Source organism: Eleutherodactylus coqui, chromosome 4 (assembly GCF_035609145.1).
Source record: "Eleutherodactylus coqui strain aEleCoq1 chromosome 4, aEleCoq1.hap1, whole genome shotgun sequence".
NCBI lineage: Eukaryota > Metazoa > Chordata > Amphibia > Anura > Eleutherodactylidae > Eleutherodactylus > Eleutherodactylus coqui.
In genome coordinates, this window is record NC_089840.1 from 36,279,406 (window position 1) to 36,294,102 (window position 14,697).

The window sequence follows — 14,697 nt, forward strand, 5'->3', positions numbered from 1 at the left end:
TCCTCAAAATGCTGAAAAGTAATGTTAAATTTGTACGTCCTCTAAATGGTTAAAAAAAACACAAAAGTTTTTCAAGTGTGCATTCAGAATAAAGTAAACAGATGGAAATACATATCTTATCAAAAATTTGTACAGTATGTTTGGACATATTTGAGATATTACGGTTGAAAATGTGAAAAAATGACAATTTTTTCAAAATTTTTCCAATATTGGTACTTTTAATAAATATACACAAATTATATCGGTCTCTTTTTACAATCTAAATGAAGTACAACATGTGGCAAAAAAACAATGTCAGAATCACTGGGATATGTAAAGCCTTTACGGAGTTATGCCACGTTGAACGACGCATGTCAGATTTCCAAAATTTGGCTCCGTCACTAAGGCGCAAACAGGCTTCGTCACTAAGGGGTTAAAATCATAAAAAGGAGAAAAAGAGCATTAAATATATGAAAAAAAATGAAATCTATGTGTGACTGAAAAGAAGAAATGGAACACAACATACAATATATCCCATCTCCATATCTGACTCTGACCTACCGTGAGGTTCCCCCTCCGACCCGCCATGTACTTGTCGGAGGAATGCCTGGTACCTGTAGCTCTGCTGTATAGATGGAGATGAGCCGCGGTCGTGTATCCAGGAGACGCGTTGTACTGTTGCCGGGCAGCTATCATGTCTAATGGCCAATTAATCTCCAAGAGGATTGCAAATCGTGGACTATTTTAAGCCCGTAATTATTAGGCTCCGTACACGGCGGGAAAATCTGTGCTTCCAGATCAAAAATCCACAATAAAATTCGCACATAATTTTGTTGCCGATTTAGCGCAGGAATTCACTCAATAAGCTGAAATGAATGAAATCCGCAGTGGATTCTCCACAATACAGCATGCTGCGGATTTGACAATCTTCAACATGGCCTGAATTCACAGCACATTCTTCCCACTAGCGAATAGGGTTTAAAATCTCATTCACTAAGGCTATATTCACATGAGCGCAATTCTCACGCCAGATTTGTGCATTGCGAGACGCACAAAACCCGCTTGAATATGAACAATGTTGCGAGGTAAAAAAAATCGCTGCATGTCCTATTCATTTATTTTTTCACGTCCCGCAGAACGCATCGCTGATTGTTTTCAATGAGACAGTCAAACACATCGCATGTCCTTGATGCTCACACAAGTGCGATGTGATGTTTCCCATTGAAATCAATGGGAAGCACTTGCCGATCCTCCAACGTGGGTGCCACACTCGCCGGAGGATCGGAATTTCCCAGGAGTGATGCGAGACATTTTTGTATGAAAAAACGCCTCGCATCCGTGAGTAAAACGCACGTTGACAAGCGCAATATCGGTCCCTTAGCTCAGTTTTCACGTCGTCTCTCTTCTCCCATAGACGCATCATGAAACGCAGCCTGCAGCTCAGCTGCCCCTACCAGGGCGCCTGCATCATCGACAGGAATAATCGTCGGCACTGCCAGGCCTGCCGGCTGAAGAAATGCCTGGATATTGGGATGAAGAAGGAGAGTGAGTTCTAGTCACGATATTAGTATGTGGTGACCGGCGTTCTCTCTATGCTGGCCGGCTTCTCGTCTTACCCTCGCTCACTGAACAATGCAGTCCACACATGTTGGGCAGTTATCAAATGAAGTAGGAGCGAGCCGCCGCCTCAGCAGCAGCAGCAAATGAATACCCAAAAACTTACGAGCTGCTGCAGCAGAGCGAGACGCTTCTCCTACTTTGTCCTGCTTCCATTGAGAAGGGACGGAGGGAAGGCTAGAACGAGGTGGGGGTGGGAACATGGAGCCCCTTCTTTAGAAATGTTTACATGCTTGTAAGACTCCTATAAATCAATGACACTAATTTCAGTTATGGTACATGGAGGTACTTGTGCCTCACATTTAATAATCCTTATCTGAGGCACATTGGGGTTATTTAAGCTACTTGTTCACTACCATAATCCACAGACAGCACGCTGCTCCATTATAGCCTATGAGGCTTTACATATTTTTTCACATGATCCCATAGTCTGCGTGAAAAAAAAAAACTCATGCAATATATTATTTCTGTCTGCAAATAATGAAAATGGAACAATACCTCTGCAGCGCCACCTGTTGGATGGCAGCATTCCTTCAAATCAATGTACGACTTTTTAACAAGTCTGTGAAATAATGATTGGGAATAGGTAACTAAGCCAGAAAAGCATACGTCACAGGCCTCCCACCAGCCAAGCCAGAAACCTACTGCACACTGAGGGGCAAACACCCCAAAGCAGCTCTGTGTGTGGTTTCCTGGCTGTTAGAAAGTCGTACATTGATTTGAAGGAATGCTGGCATTCAATAGGTGGCGCTGCAGGGGTATTGTTCTATCTTCCTTATTTGCATAAATTGCCCAGAGTGTGCATGACCTTATAAGTCTCCTCACTCATGTTTCAGGTGTCTTCTGATACCCCTTCTGGGTGCTCTCCTTGTGATGAGACCATGCCATCCCCCGACCCACTCACCCCCTAGGTGTCTCCACACACTTTTTGGGTTCTCTCCTTAAGGAGAGACAGCACCCTTCTTGACCTATTGCTGTCTGTTTCTGGATGAGAAATAAGATATGGCAATGTATCTGAGTGTGCGCTGTTTGTGTGTATCAGACAGCAAACATTCTGGTGTCCGTGTGCTGCCTGATGCGAGTTTCTTGGGCGCAATTCGCAGTTACGGCTAGTGTGCACCTAGCTTAAAGTACATGATATGATTACTTACTGTTAATGTGAGGCACAGGAAGCCGTTAATTTTAGTGACATCTGTGCTGGTTCGTTCGGAGGTTCTATCGCAGATCCGGCACAATATCCTGGAAGAAGTAGCGTTTCTTGCAATGCTTTTTCAGTTTGCAAACCAAACTGATCCCAGAATGGTCAATGGGGTCATTTCGGTGCTGTTCGGTTCCATTTGAAGACTAATAGCTATAGGGGGTGCAGAGGTGGCAGTGGAGCCCTTGACCAAAGGCTCCTCTAGTATATAAAAAAAGCCAGTATTATAAATGGCATATGGATGATTGGGGGGGCCATGTTACGGATTTTGCATAGGGGAGCCCTACATTTAGCCTCTGCCAAATCTTTTAACATTCTAGCGAAGCCCCACCTGCTGGTGTTGCATCGATGGGCTTCTTAAGAGATGATACAGAGGAAAGTTGTTGCTGAACTTCTGGTGCCAAAAGCCTTTATGTACACCTCTAGTAAGGCACATGAGGTTATTAATAATGTGATGCACCTGTGGTTATTAATTTAGTAACCCCCCCCCCCCCCATCTGACGCTACTTCCCTCCTCTTGCCTTATAATCGTACCCTCATTTGTCACAGAATCGTTCAGCTAAAGCTGTGTATGCAGAAATGTACCAAAATGATGACAAAATATGCACAACTATCGTATTCAAAAACAACAATTGTGATTGAATTGTGAAGCAAAAGGCCCGTATTTCACCTTGTTAGAGAGGCTTTCTCATCCCTACCTGATCTGATATTAGACCTGGAGAGACACTGCTGCACGCCATCCAACGGTCAGCAGGATAGACATGTTCATGACACTTGCCGTGTGGCGGATGGTTGCCCGCTTTCAATGGAACGACACGCATTTAACTAATTGCTTTACTCATCAGTTGTCTAGGCTGTCACTCGTGCATTATGTCTCCACCAGAATTATGGGTGGAAACATGGCGTTCCCTCTACCTCAGCCCGGCCAACCCGTGTCTTCACCCATAATTCTGGGGGAGACATAATGCACTAGTACCACCTAGGCTTAGAGGGAACACTGATGATGACCAGACATCCATGTATCTGTGTGGCCTCATGGTTACCATAGTAACACACGTATGTAAATGTGGCTGCGTTTCTATAGACCATCCCCTCCAGATATATTTAATAATTATCGGAAGTTGCATCTAGTGCACCAGTCCTGTGTACTGGTCGTTTTACATGGGCCAATTGTGGGGCCTGAGCATCCCTTGAACGCTCATTCACCCAACAATCAGTCAACGAATGAGCAAACGCTTTTAGTTCGGCTGATCGACTCGTTTATGAAGATGCTTGCTGATCAGCGGTTCATCTCGCCATGTGAATAGGGAGATGTACAGCCTGTCCTACGGGGAAGCAGGATTGTATTGGTGATTGTCTGTCCCAAAACGGATTCTCGTCCCATATAAAAGTAAATGAAACCAGCATGGATCGACGGGTATGTAAATCGGCGCTCGTTACTTTGGGCCAAAAATTCAGCCTTTGTAAAACAACGATTAGACTGGCTGAGGGTTTTAGAAGTTGGACGCAATTATTGCAGCCAATGCTCGTCCCCGGTATCGTCCCCCTGCTGAGTGATCGCCCTGCTGCCAGTTGCATACACACAGGTGGACATTATATGGAAACTGATTTTGTATGGTGGTGATATCTGATCGTTTTCACCAGCCTTTTGGTTTTCTTTCCGCTTTCCCTTCAGTGATCATGTCTGATGAAGCCGTGGAGATGCGACGGTCCCTCCTTAAGAGGAAGCGGAGGCCGTCTGAGACCCTGACCCTGCCCTCCGTGTCCACCATGACGGAGGAGCAGGAGAAGCTGGTGAGGCAGCTCACAGAAGCTCAGGAGAAGACGTTTGACAGCAGCTTCACCTACTTCAAAAACTACCGGGTATGAAAGAAATGGGGGAGAAACGTTCTAAATGGGAGATGGGGGAACATAGGGAACCCTCAGGGTGCCCTCAAAGAAAGTCCAAAGCCTTTACTGTACAAGCTACATAGGCCGTGTCTCACTCCGCGGGTGCGGCATAAGAGACAGCGGGGTAGAGTTTGGGCCTTGTTACGGTGGCTCTACCGTCTCCCACCTGGGGGGTAACTGGTGACATGTCCAAGGGCCAAAGACAGGTTAATAAACGGGAAACCCCATCCTGGATTACTTTAGTCCTGTTTTGTGTCACGTGTGATGCCACCGTTTCTTTTGCCGTGGGGGAATTCCTGGATGGCTGAGTAAACTCACCCTTGCGTGGCCTCCATGGGGGAATTCCTAGTTGTTGGATGGAGTAAATCCACACACACACTTGCTTCTTTTAAGACACAGCCTCCTTACTTGAAGGAACTTGATTACAACTTTAAAATGCACGCCAGCAGGAAACGGTGTAAAACGTCAAAGTGGTGTGACAGGGAGGACTCACAGGTGTACAGGAGGAACCACAGCCTCGTTATCTGTAGGTCCTGATCCCGGCAGTGCTGGATAGACACTCTCTTCTATCCAGCACTCTACCGGTCAACACTCACATTTGATAGCAAAAGGTACGCTGCATGACTCTCTCTCAAGAGTCCTTCCATATCTTCTGGGTACAGCAGGCCCAGGGCAGTCTGTAGGCTTCTTTCAGTCTCTTCCATTCTGGATCACACTGTCTGAAGGTGCCTGTGTGGTCCTCTCCAGAACTCCTGACTCTTCACTCTAAGCTCGCCTCTACTCTACTCTACTCCCATACACCTTGCATCTACATATATACCACAAGGTCACATGGCAAACAAACAGATACATTCTCCAGACAGTCAGCTCGCATACCAGACCGTTAACCCTTTCAGTGCTGCAGCTATGCAATACACATGAATCATGCAACGCAAAAGACACTGACAATACATAGACAAATACATGCATACTGTTATGGAGGGGCCCCGTTGTATCGGGCCACTACACATGGATGAGATTTAAAGAATTTTGTCCACATGGAGCAGAAAAATTCAGTGCAGAAACCGCAGCGTATTTCCAATATGTTGTGGATTCTAAATCTGCATCATGTCAATTAATGGTGCAGATTTTTTCGATGGATTTCAACCTTTCCATGCAAATGCAATTTTGGTGTGAATTCGGGCCCTGCAGAATTTCTACCGCTGTGGAAAGCCTACAGGGAATCCATCAGGTGTGAAGGCACTCTCTTTGTATAAAGGTTCTTGTCAGCTCTCATCAGACACTCCAGCTTACCTACATTGTCTATTGGAGTTTGAGGAAGTCTGAAGTCCCCTCTCTGTAATGCCACTTCCACACGGGCGATTTTATAGCGATGCGACAGTGCTATAACTCGCATGTATGTGAAGCCCATGCTTTCCAATGGGTCCTTCAACGAGCAATATACAATGCTACATTGCGAGACTACAAAATCGCGGCAGCTGTGATTTTATTTATTTTTATTTTTTTTACAGAGCCCTATTAACTTTGCTATAAATTCGCGCAATTTAATCGCGCAAGAAAATCGTGGGTAGTAGCAACGTGATGCTACATATTTCCCAAGAAAAAAGCATCACCGGCGCTACAAAATCATGCGTACATACCGTGTTTTTACGAAAATAAGACCTACCACCTATAATAAGCCCTACCCTGATTTTTTTTTTTTAGGGGGGAAGCTTGAAATATAAGCCCTTCCCTGAAAATGAGCCCTAGCTACACTGCGATATTGCAGCCACCGTGTGGAAGTGGCCTCATGATGCTCAGGCTGCTACTTCATACCTCCACCATACTTTACACTGCAACTAATTATAAGATCATTGCTCATTAGGGGGAGACTTTGATTGTAACATTACCTTAGATGTCAGGGGGATAAGGTTAGCATAGGATGTAGTTTGATGATGATGGGATATTGCCTTCATATAATTAATGTTTTACTGTTAGCCCGCCAGACGGCACCCAGGTCCCCCGGGCCAGCTCCAGGAATCCACGGTCTTCTTGATGTTACCTCACATGTCCGATCTGGTCACCTATATGATCAAGGGCGTTATAAACTTTGCCAAAATTATTCCACATTTCAGGTACAGAACCCCTCCCCCATATAATGACCACCAGGCATCCATGAATATCCAATCATGTGACTCCCCCATGTTGTTTTTTCAGGGATTTGGGTATCGAAGACCAGATTGCGTTGCTGAAAGGCTCCGCCCTGGAGCTCTGCGTCATCCGATTCAACACTGTTTTTGACCACAGAACGCAGACCTGGTCATGTGGTCAATTGAACTATAACAGTGATGATTTAGCGATGGGTGAGTACACAGCACCCCCGGTCACACATTGCTGTTAACTCGTTACACCATAATTACACGGATCTCCTCTCCATCCCCACAGCCGGGTACCATCAGCTCTTTGTAGAGCCAGTAATTCGATTCCACTGTATGATGAAGAAGCTGTGCCTGCAAACTGAGGAGTACACGCTAATGCAAGCCATCTCCCTCTTCTCTGCAGGTACAAGAACACGCCATCTGTAATGGTACAATAGTCATCACCATGCGTATCTCCAGATACTTATTATGTCTAGTTGGGAATGTCTGCATTAATCAGGGGAGGTATTGGGGGTGTGGTCACTGTAATCAGGGGCTGGATTAGGGCAGAGTCAGTAACAAGGATACAGATACATTAGGTATTGTGTATCCTACCTGTCGTAGGGCTGCTTCTCCAACCTGAAGGCCTGAAGCAGGGTTTCCCAACCTTTTTAGTATTGCTTAATATTAAAAAACAAATTCTTTTCTCAAAATAACCCTACCAATTATTTCAAAGCAGGAAAAAAGTAGTAATACAAAAGACACAACAAAGTTCATTCAGCCCCCCTCCATTCACACACCAGTACCCTAAACAAAAATCCTAATTAATCAGACCCCCACATCAGACCCCTAAGCCAAAGCTCAAAATTTATCATTTTCCAGACATCTGACCCACAAATTAATTCAAATGCCCAATTTAGACTTCAAAATTAATCAGATCTTATATCCCATGATTAATTTAGACTCCAGATGTCCAATTCAAAAATTAATTCAGACCCCCAATTGCAAAATTAATTTAGAAGTTGTATGTTACACCCCAAAATTAACCCCCTTCACCCAAAATTATGTATATGTACTCCGGGTGCAGGGTTCATATAGAGTGGGATTGGGAGACTATCCTGCTGCTCATACGGCGGGTGCTAGTTGTCTTTGACACATGATACCTGCCAGCAACAGGCTGATCACAGATGTTAACGCTTTAAATACTGCTGACAGCATTTAAATGCCCCAATTAGGGTTCGAAGTGCTGAACAGCCCCCTCTTAATGAGATTGCGAGGTGGCGTTCAGTTGTCATTGCAACCCAAGGCCTCATGTATTTCTGCCCATTAGGATGGGCTTGTGGCTGAAAATGCTGGCAGAAATACCATACACTGCAATATTTTTTGGTCACCCCATCTGTAAGAAAACAATTAATAAAAAGCGATCAAAAAAGTCAAATGTATTCCAATAATTGTCCCAATAGAAACCACAAGTTATCTCTCACAATCCCATTACAGTCTATATATAAAGACCTTATGGCGATCAGAAAATAGCAACAGGCCATCTCGCAAACAAACGAGCCCTTGCTCAACAACATCGCCATAAAGTTTAAAAAATTATGGCGGTCAGAAGATGACAACAGGAAATGACTTTTAAAAAATAAAAATATATGTAAAAAGTAGTACAGCAAAAAAAAAAATGAAATACAAATGTTATTTCCGTAGTCTTACTGAGCCACGAAATAACGTCCATACTGCAGAAAAATGACAAGATAACATCTTAAAAACAAGATCCACTTAAAGATGGCAGAATTCTTATTTTTTTTCTTTGTTTTTTTTCCATTTACTCCACTTAGAAATGTTTACAAGTTGTTGTTTTTTTGTTTGTTTGTTTGGGGTTTTTTTTTGTTCATCAAATCATACATTAAATAGTATCATTTAAAAACTACAACTCGTCCTGCAAAAAACAAGTCCTCAGACATTGACAGAAAAATAAAAGCTATGATTCTGGACAGTAGGGAGGAGAAACCAAAAATGGAAAATAAAAAGGGCTGCATCCTTAAGGGGTTAAGTTGGACATCAGATAGCAGATACCAATGTTCAGACACTAGACCCTTATATCTGATTCAGAAGTTAATCAGACCCTAGACATCAAACTCCAAAATGAATTCCACCCCTGACCAGACCTCTAATTAAAATCCCAGATGTCAAAACCCAAATTAATTCGGACCTCATACTGCACAATTAGTTCAGTCCCCTAAATCAGACAAAAAAGACTAGATCACCAAAACATGTATTTACTTACCTCTCCTCACTCCCAACTTCTCGTCTTCAGGGCCCAGCCAGCATCAGTGTTGGGGTGTTAATAGCAGGAGACCTAATGGGTGCCAGGACATCAAATTTCCTTCTGTTGAGCACCTGGAAATAGTCTGAGCAGAGACAGGTGTCTAATGAAGATGTCGCTTATGTCTGGATGGTGGACAATGAAATTGTTGGATCTGCTTGTGCTTGTTGGTGGATCAAATGATACCCTTCACTAGTGGTCTGTCTGGGCTGTCCATAGCCTCTTCACCGCGTGTGCCCTCACGTGGCCACTGTGCCCGGCACCACCTAACAGCTTGGTCAGAAATTGACCAACGACCAGCCTGCTTCTCTTATTATAATGATACACCTCTCTCAAAGTCTCTTAACTGGGCAAAATGTCTTCAAGTGTGATAGAGGTCATCTAGTGGTCCACGATCTCTCAGTGAGAGGTTCACTACACAAAAGTAGCCTCTGAGGGCCTATTGCGCTCCCTTCCCACCCCCCTGTCATGTGACTTATCACGTGTTCACCCTCTCACATCAGTATGAGAATGCCCTCTGGTCATTTGAACACCACCTCGTTAGAAATGGGGTCACAAGGTGTTCACAAGTCTGGGGGTCCCCTGATACTGTGCCCAGAGACAGATGTTCTATATTTATGTGACACTTATGACTTTTCTGTATTTCAGACCGACCGGGGGTCAGCGACCGTGATAAAATCGATAAGATCCAGGAGAAACTGGCGTTAACCCTCATGTCCTATATAGAGAGCCACCGGTCGCCATCTCAGGAAAACAGGTGAGCTGTGATATATCAGCTGGGCGGCATGTGATCCGCAGTCTGTTCTTACGTCTCACCTGTCAGGTATCGCTCCTCCTGAGGTGCAGTAAAACAACTGCATTTATGGTAGTAATATCCTGACCTCAACCACAGCCAACAATCATTTCATCTTGTGCTGAAATGGTAGATTGCTCCAGTCACCTTCACTTGCTGTACAGGTGTGTAATATGCTACCTGCCCTCTATTGACTGCTGTGCAGGAGTACTGAATGTTAACTGTCCTCTAGTGATGGCTGTATAGGTGTACTACATGTTACCTGCCCTCTAGTGATGGGTATATGACAGGTTAGCTGCCCTCTAGTGAAGGCTGTAGGAGTGTACTACAGGTTAGCTGCCGTCTTGTGACGGCTGTACAGGTCTACGACATGCTAGCGGCGCCCTACTGACGGCTGTACAGGTGTACGAAATGTAGCGGCGCCCTACTGACGGCTGTAAAGGTGTACGACATGTTAGCTGCCCTTTAGTGACGGCTGTACAGGTGTACTACATGTTAGCTGCCCTCTAGTGAAGGCTGTAGGGGTGTACTACAGGTTAGCTGCCCTCTAGTGACGGCTGTACAAGTGTACGACATGCTAGCGGCCCCCTACTGACAGCTGTACAGGTGTACAACATGTTAGCGGCCCCCTAATGACGGCTGTACGACATGTTAGCGGCCCTCTAGTGACGGCTGTACAGGTGTACTACATAGTACCTGTCCTCAAGTGACAGCTGTAAAGTTTACTACATAATACCTGTCCTCTAGTGACGGCAGTACAGGTGTACTACATAGTACCTGTCTTCTAGTGACGGCAGTACAGGTGTACTACATAGTACCTGTCCTCTAGTGACGGCAGTACAGGTTTACTACATAGTACCTGTTCTCTAGTGATGGCTGTACAGGTGTACTACATGTTAGCTGCCCTCTAGTGATGGCTGTACAGGTGTACTACATGTTACCTGTCCTTTAGGGACGGCTGTACAGGTGTAGTACATGTTAGCTACCCTCTAGGGATGGCTGCACAGTATACTACATGTTAGCTGCCCTCTAGGGATGGCTGTACAGGTGTGCTTACATGTAAGCTGCCCGCGAGGGATGGCTGTACAGGTGTGCTTACACGTAAGCCGCCCGCGAGAGACGGCTGTGCAGGTGTGCTTACACGTAAGCCGCCCGCGAGGGACGGCTGTGCAGGTGTGCTTACACGTAAGCCGCCCGCGAGGGACGGCTGTGCAGGTGTGCTTACACGTAAGCCGCCCGCGAGGGACGGCTGTGCAGGTGTGCTTACACGTAAGCCACCCGCAAGGGACGGCTGTGCAGGTGTGCTTACACGTAAGCCGCCCGCGAGGGACGGCTGTGCAGGTGTGCTTACACGTAAGCCGCCCGCGAGGGACGGCTGTGCAGGTGTGCTTACACGTAAGCCGCCCGCGAGGGACGGCTGTGCAGGTGTGCTTACACGTAAGCCGCCCGCGAGGGACGGCAGTGCAGGTGTGCTTACACGTAAGCCACCCGCGAGGGACGGCTGTGCAGGTGTGCCATATATTTGCTTTCAGTACAGACAGCAGATTCTTCTGTGATGTTAACGTCTATTTTTCGTTGTTGGTCTCAGGTTTGTTTTTGCGAAGATCATGGAGTGTCTGACGGAGCTGCGTACCATGGACGACGAGCACAGCAAGCAGCTGCTGCACATCTGGAACATCCAGCCGGATTACACCCCTCTGATGCACGAGATGTTCAGCCGATTGCCGGAGTGACTTTCATGTCCCGCTGGCCGTATACTTCACCGAGTAAATAGCATCTACCCATCTGTTCGGGAAACGTTTCATCATCCAAATCGCCATGACGGTCTGAGGTCAGGCTTGTTCTCGGATGCGTTGTTTGTGTTGATCTAACTGGTGATTGGCATCGCCACTATCTGGTAAACACGAAATATGATAATCTCAGCCATGGACTCTAACCTCTCAGTGGGCAGAAGCGTCTGAACCTCCTCAGGTAATAAGCTATGACCACAACCAACCTCCTACCTTCGAATGAGCCACCATAGCTAAGCCTTCACCTGACCCCGGCGGCAGGGCTTGGCCTATGACTGGATACAGACGCTCCGCTGATTTTTACCCCTCAGAACAACATTTTTTTTTTCTTCTTACTTTTCCGTCTGCGTGTCAACAAGCTGGCGGACATCATTAGTGCCTCTTAAAAGTAGACCATCGCTGCAGGGGGAGAGCGGGTCTAGGGGAACAATGCACAAAATCCTCTAGCTCTACATGTAAAGCTAAGTTACTTTGTCACTTTAAGCATCCTTATCTATTCTGAGTCTTCTCCTCCAATCACAGCCATAGCTGCGTTACAAGACTCTGCTTTACTTACTAGTTCTTGGGTTGGAGAAGCACATTTGTCACTACTGACTCTACCTGGTCACAGTTCAATCATGTTTTGTACTTTAACTGCTCCAGAGCTGCACTCACAATTTTTTTCTGGTTGAGATCCCATAATGCATTGTTCTTCAGTGAATTGTGAAGAATGCAGTATCTTCAGGTGTAAAAGCTATTTCCTCCACAATGCAGCACAGTATACACTTATAAGCCTGCAGGTGCAGTAGTGTACATGAGGAGCGGCAGCAAAAAAGGGACAGCAGAATTGTGAATGCAGCTCTAGGGCTGATAAAACCATTTCTTGCTATGAACATGTGCCATTACAAAATCCTCATAAACTGCATGGGGTCCTCAAGTGCCAAACCTAGAAATCGCTGCTTAACTAATTATTGGTCCAAAGGTAACGTCTCTTACCTTGTCCTGAAGAACGGTGGCTGCACTGCTGCTCTGATTACCTGGTGCACTCTGTGTATTAGTATGCAGTGGTAGTCTAAGACACTTCATGCCGCTCTCTGACTGGCCAGCATGGCTCATGGGGGCAGCACTGGTCAATCAAAGCAGCATGTATACTGTGCATTAATAAGTATGCGGAATTAGTCTGTCTGATAGAGAAGCTGTTGTGATCATTTTTTTTCTCTATGCGTAGAGGAACACTCAAAAATGGATAACTGGGGGCCACAGGAACGGTTATCTGAACATTATTTCACAGGTTACATATCCAAATAATGCTGGCTAACAGTGTTGCATCACGTTTTATACTTCTCTCTTCTGTATAAGCAGGTTCTTGGCCCAAAAATCCCCTCCCTCTATGGGCCTTTTCCTATGAAAAGGCACCAATCCTGTCCTTTACAAGGTATCCCAGTTTCACTGAATAGACCTGTCATATCATGGCAGTAACAGAGACCATCTTGAAGGGTGAAGAAGGTAGAAAACATTTGATGACGTGTTCTTTGCCTTGTAACTTGCACGCCGTCATCCAGCAAGTTCCATTGTTTCAGCCGGGATGTCAGAAATTCTGCTTTAGCTTTTGTAAGACTAAGATCTCTTACTAAATCATAACCATCCCACACAAACCAGAAGGATGGTCTTCTGTCATCTTTGCCGGCATGGAAAGGATCAGGTGCATCTTCACTGTCTGAGCTGATGTTTTCTGAACACGTCTGTGCGCTATGTATGCTCCATGGAGGCGTCGGAATGGGGGGGTAAGAGGAATGTGGTACCGGGGCCATAGACGAGGGAATGTTTGGCTACGTCACAGCAACTGCATTTTTTCCACTTCGACATTTGGAGGGGCCTTCCATGCCGAAATAGCAGTTGGTAGTATGATCAGTTGGCTCCCGCCAAATTCTTGGTATCGCAAACTTCATGGCTATTTTCACCTCTGAACCAACTTTCAAGAGTTTTCTTGCAATTATCGCAGCTGAAGTCAAGTGCCCATGACTTATCTTGATCACCCACAGCCATCCCAAAACATGCTTTGTAGGCTGCGTTCATTTTTGCCCTTGTTGCCCGTGTTTTGTTGAACTCTCCACATACATGACAGAAAGCATCTGCAGGATATTTACACCCTCTTGATGCCAGACTGGATTCAAATAATCACCAATTTACCTACAGATGTAAAAAAGCAAACCGCATTATATTAGCATCCAAAGCAATGACTGTACATGTATCCACCGACCATATAATCTTAGTCAGCAATGTGACAATCAAAGTTTTTGCTCAATAACTGTTAATAACCATTTCTTCGTTATCCAAATAATGTGACAATACCGCTGATTTCCCGGACACAAACAATTACTTTGGATGTGGAATGTAAGTGTCTAGAAATGTGCCCATCAGGGCAACACAGGTGATGCAGCCATTCTGTGTGCCACGTTCCTCCTCACTTCGCTTGGCACCTCCCACCTCTTGCTGCGTCCTCATGGGAGAGCCTTGTACGGCTCAGATCTTTCATCGACCTTTGTTCTCCAGGAGGTAATGAATTTTAGGAATGTCTGATGTCACTGGACTCTTGTATCGACCCTCCGTCACCTTGATTGCTTTGTTCTTATTTATTAATCCGTTCTCATTGGTGGTCGTATATAAAGTGATATTACTGTATTACTGGATCCTGTGACACATTGTACCATGTAACCGGTGACCATCAATCACATGACTGTTGGGCGCCGATTATGTGGATATTAAGCGTTTGTAATAAAGAGAAGAGGTTACACTTTCCAGTCATTGTACATGAGAGGAGCGGTCACCCACCCCCTCCCCTACAGATCCACATCCTCGACTGCTGTAATACTCTGTGCTGCTGCTCCTTCCATTATGGAACACCTTATGCAGTTTCTGTCATTGGAAGAAATGACCGATTTCCCTACATCTGTACGTGTGGTTGACTTCAGTTTTTTTGTTTTAAGGTGTAAATGTCACCTGTTTTTTAC

General features: G+C 45.4%; 1 protein-coding gene across 1 annotated transcript in view; it reads left to right on the plus strand.

Annotated features, from left to right (window-relative positions):
• The window catches only part of NR1I2 (nuclear receptor subfamily 1 group I member 2), a 44,662-nt gene extending 30,184 nt beyond the window's left edge, over window positions 1-14,478 (plus strand). Inside the window, exons 3-9 of the mRNA XM_066599246.1 lie at window positions 1,394-1,524; window positions 4,470-4,657; window positions 6,662-6,798; window positions 6,881-7,026; window positions 7,109-7,225; window positions 9,773-9,881; window positions 11,506-14,478. Coding sequence (XP_066455343.1) covers window positions 1,394-1,524; window positions 4,470-4,657; window positions 6,662-6,798; window positions 6,881-7,026; window positions 7,109-7,225; window positions 9,773-9,881; window positions 11,506-11,650 — 973 coding nt within the window. The 3' untranslated portion in view covers window positions 11,651-14,478. The remainder of the gene's footprint in view (window positions 1-1,393; window positions 1,525-4,469; window positions 4,658-6,661; window positions 6,799-6,880; window positions 7,027-7,108; window positions 7,226-9,772; window positions 9,882-11,505) is intronic.
• The last annotated feature ends 219 nt before the right edge of the window (window positions 14,479-14,697 follow it).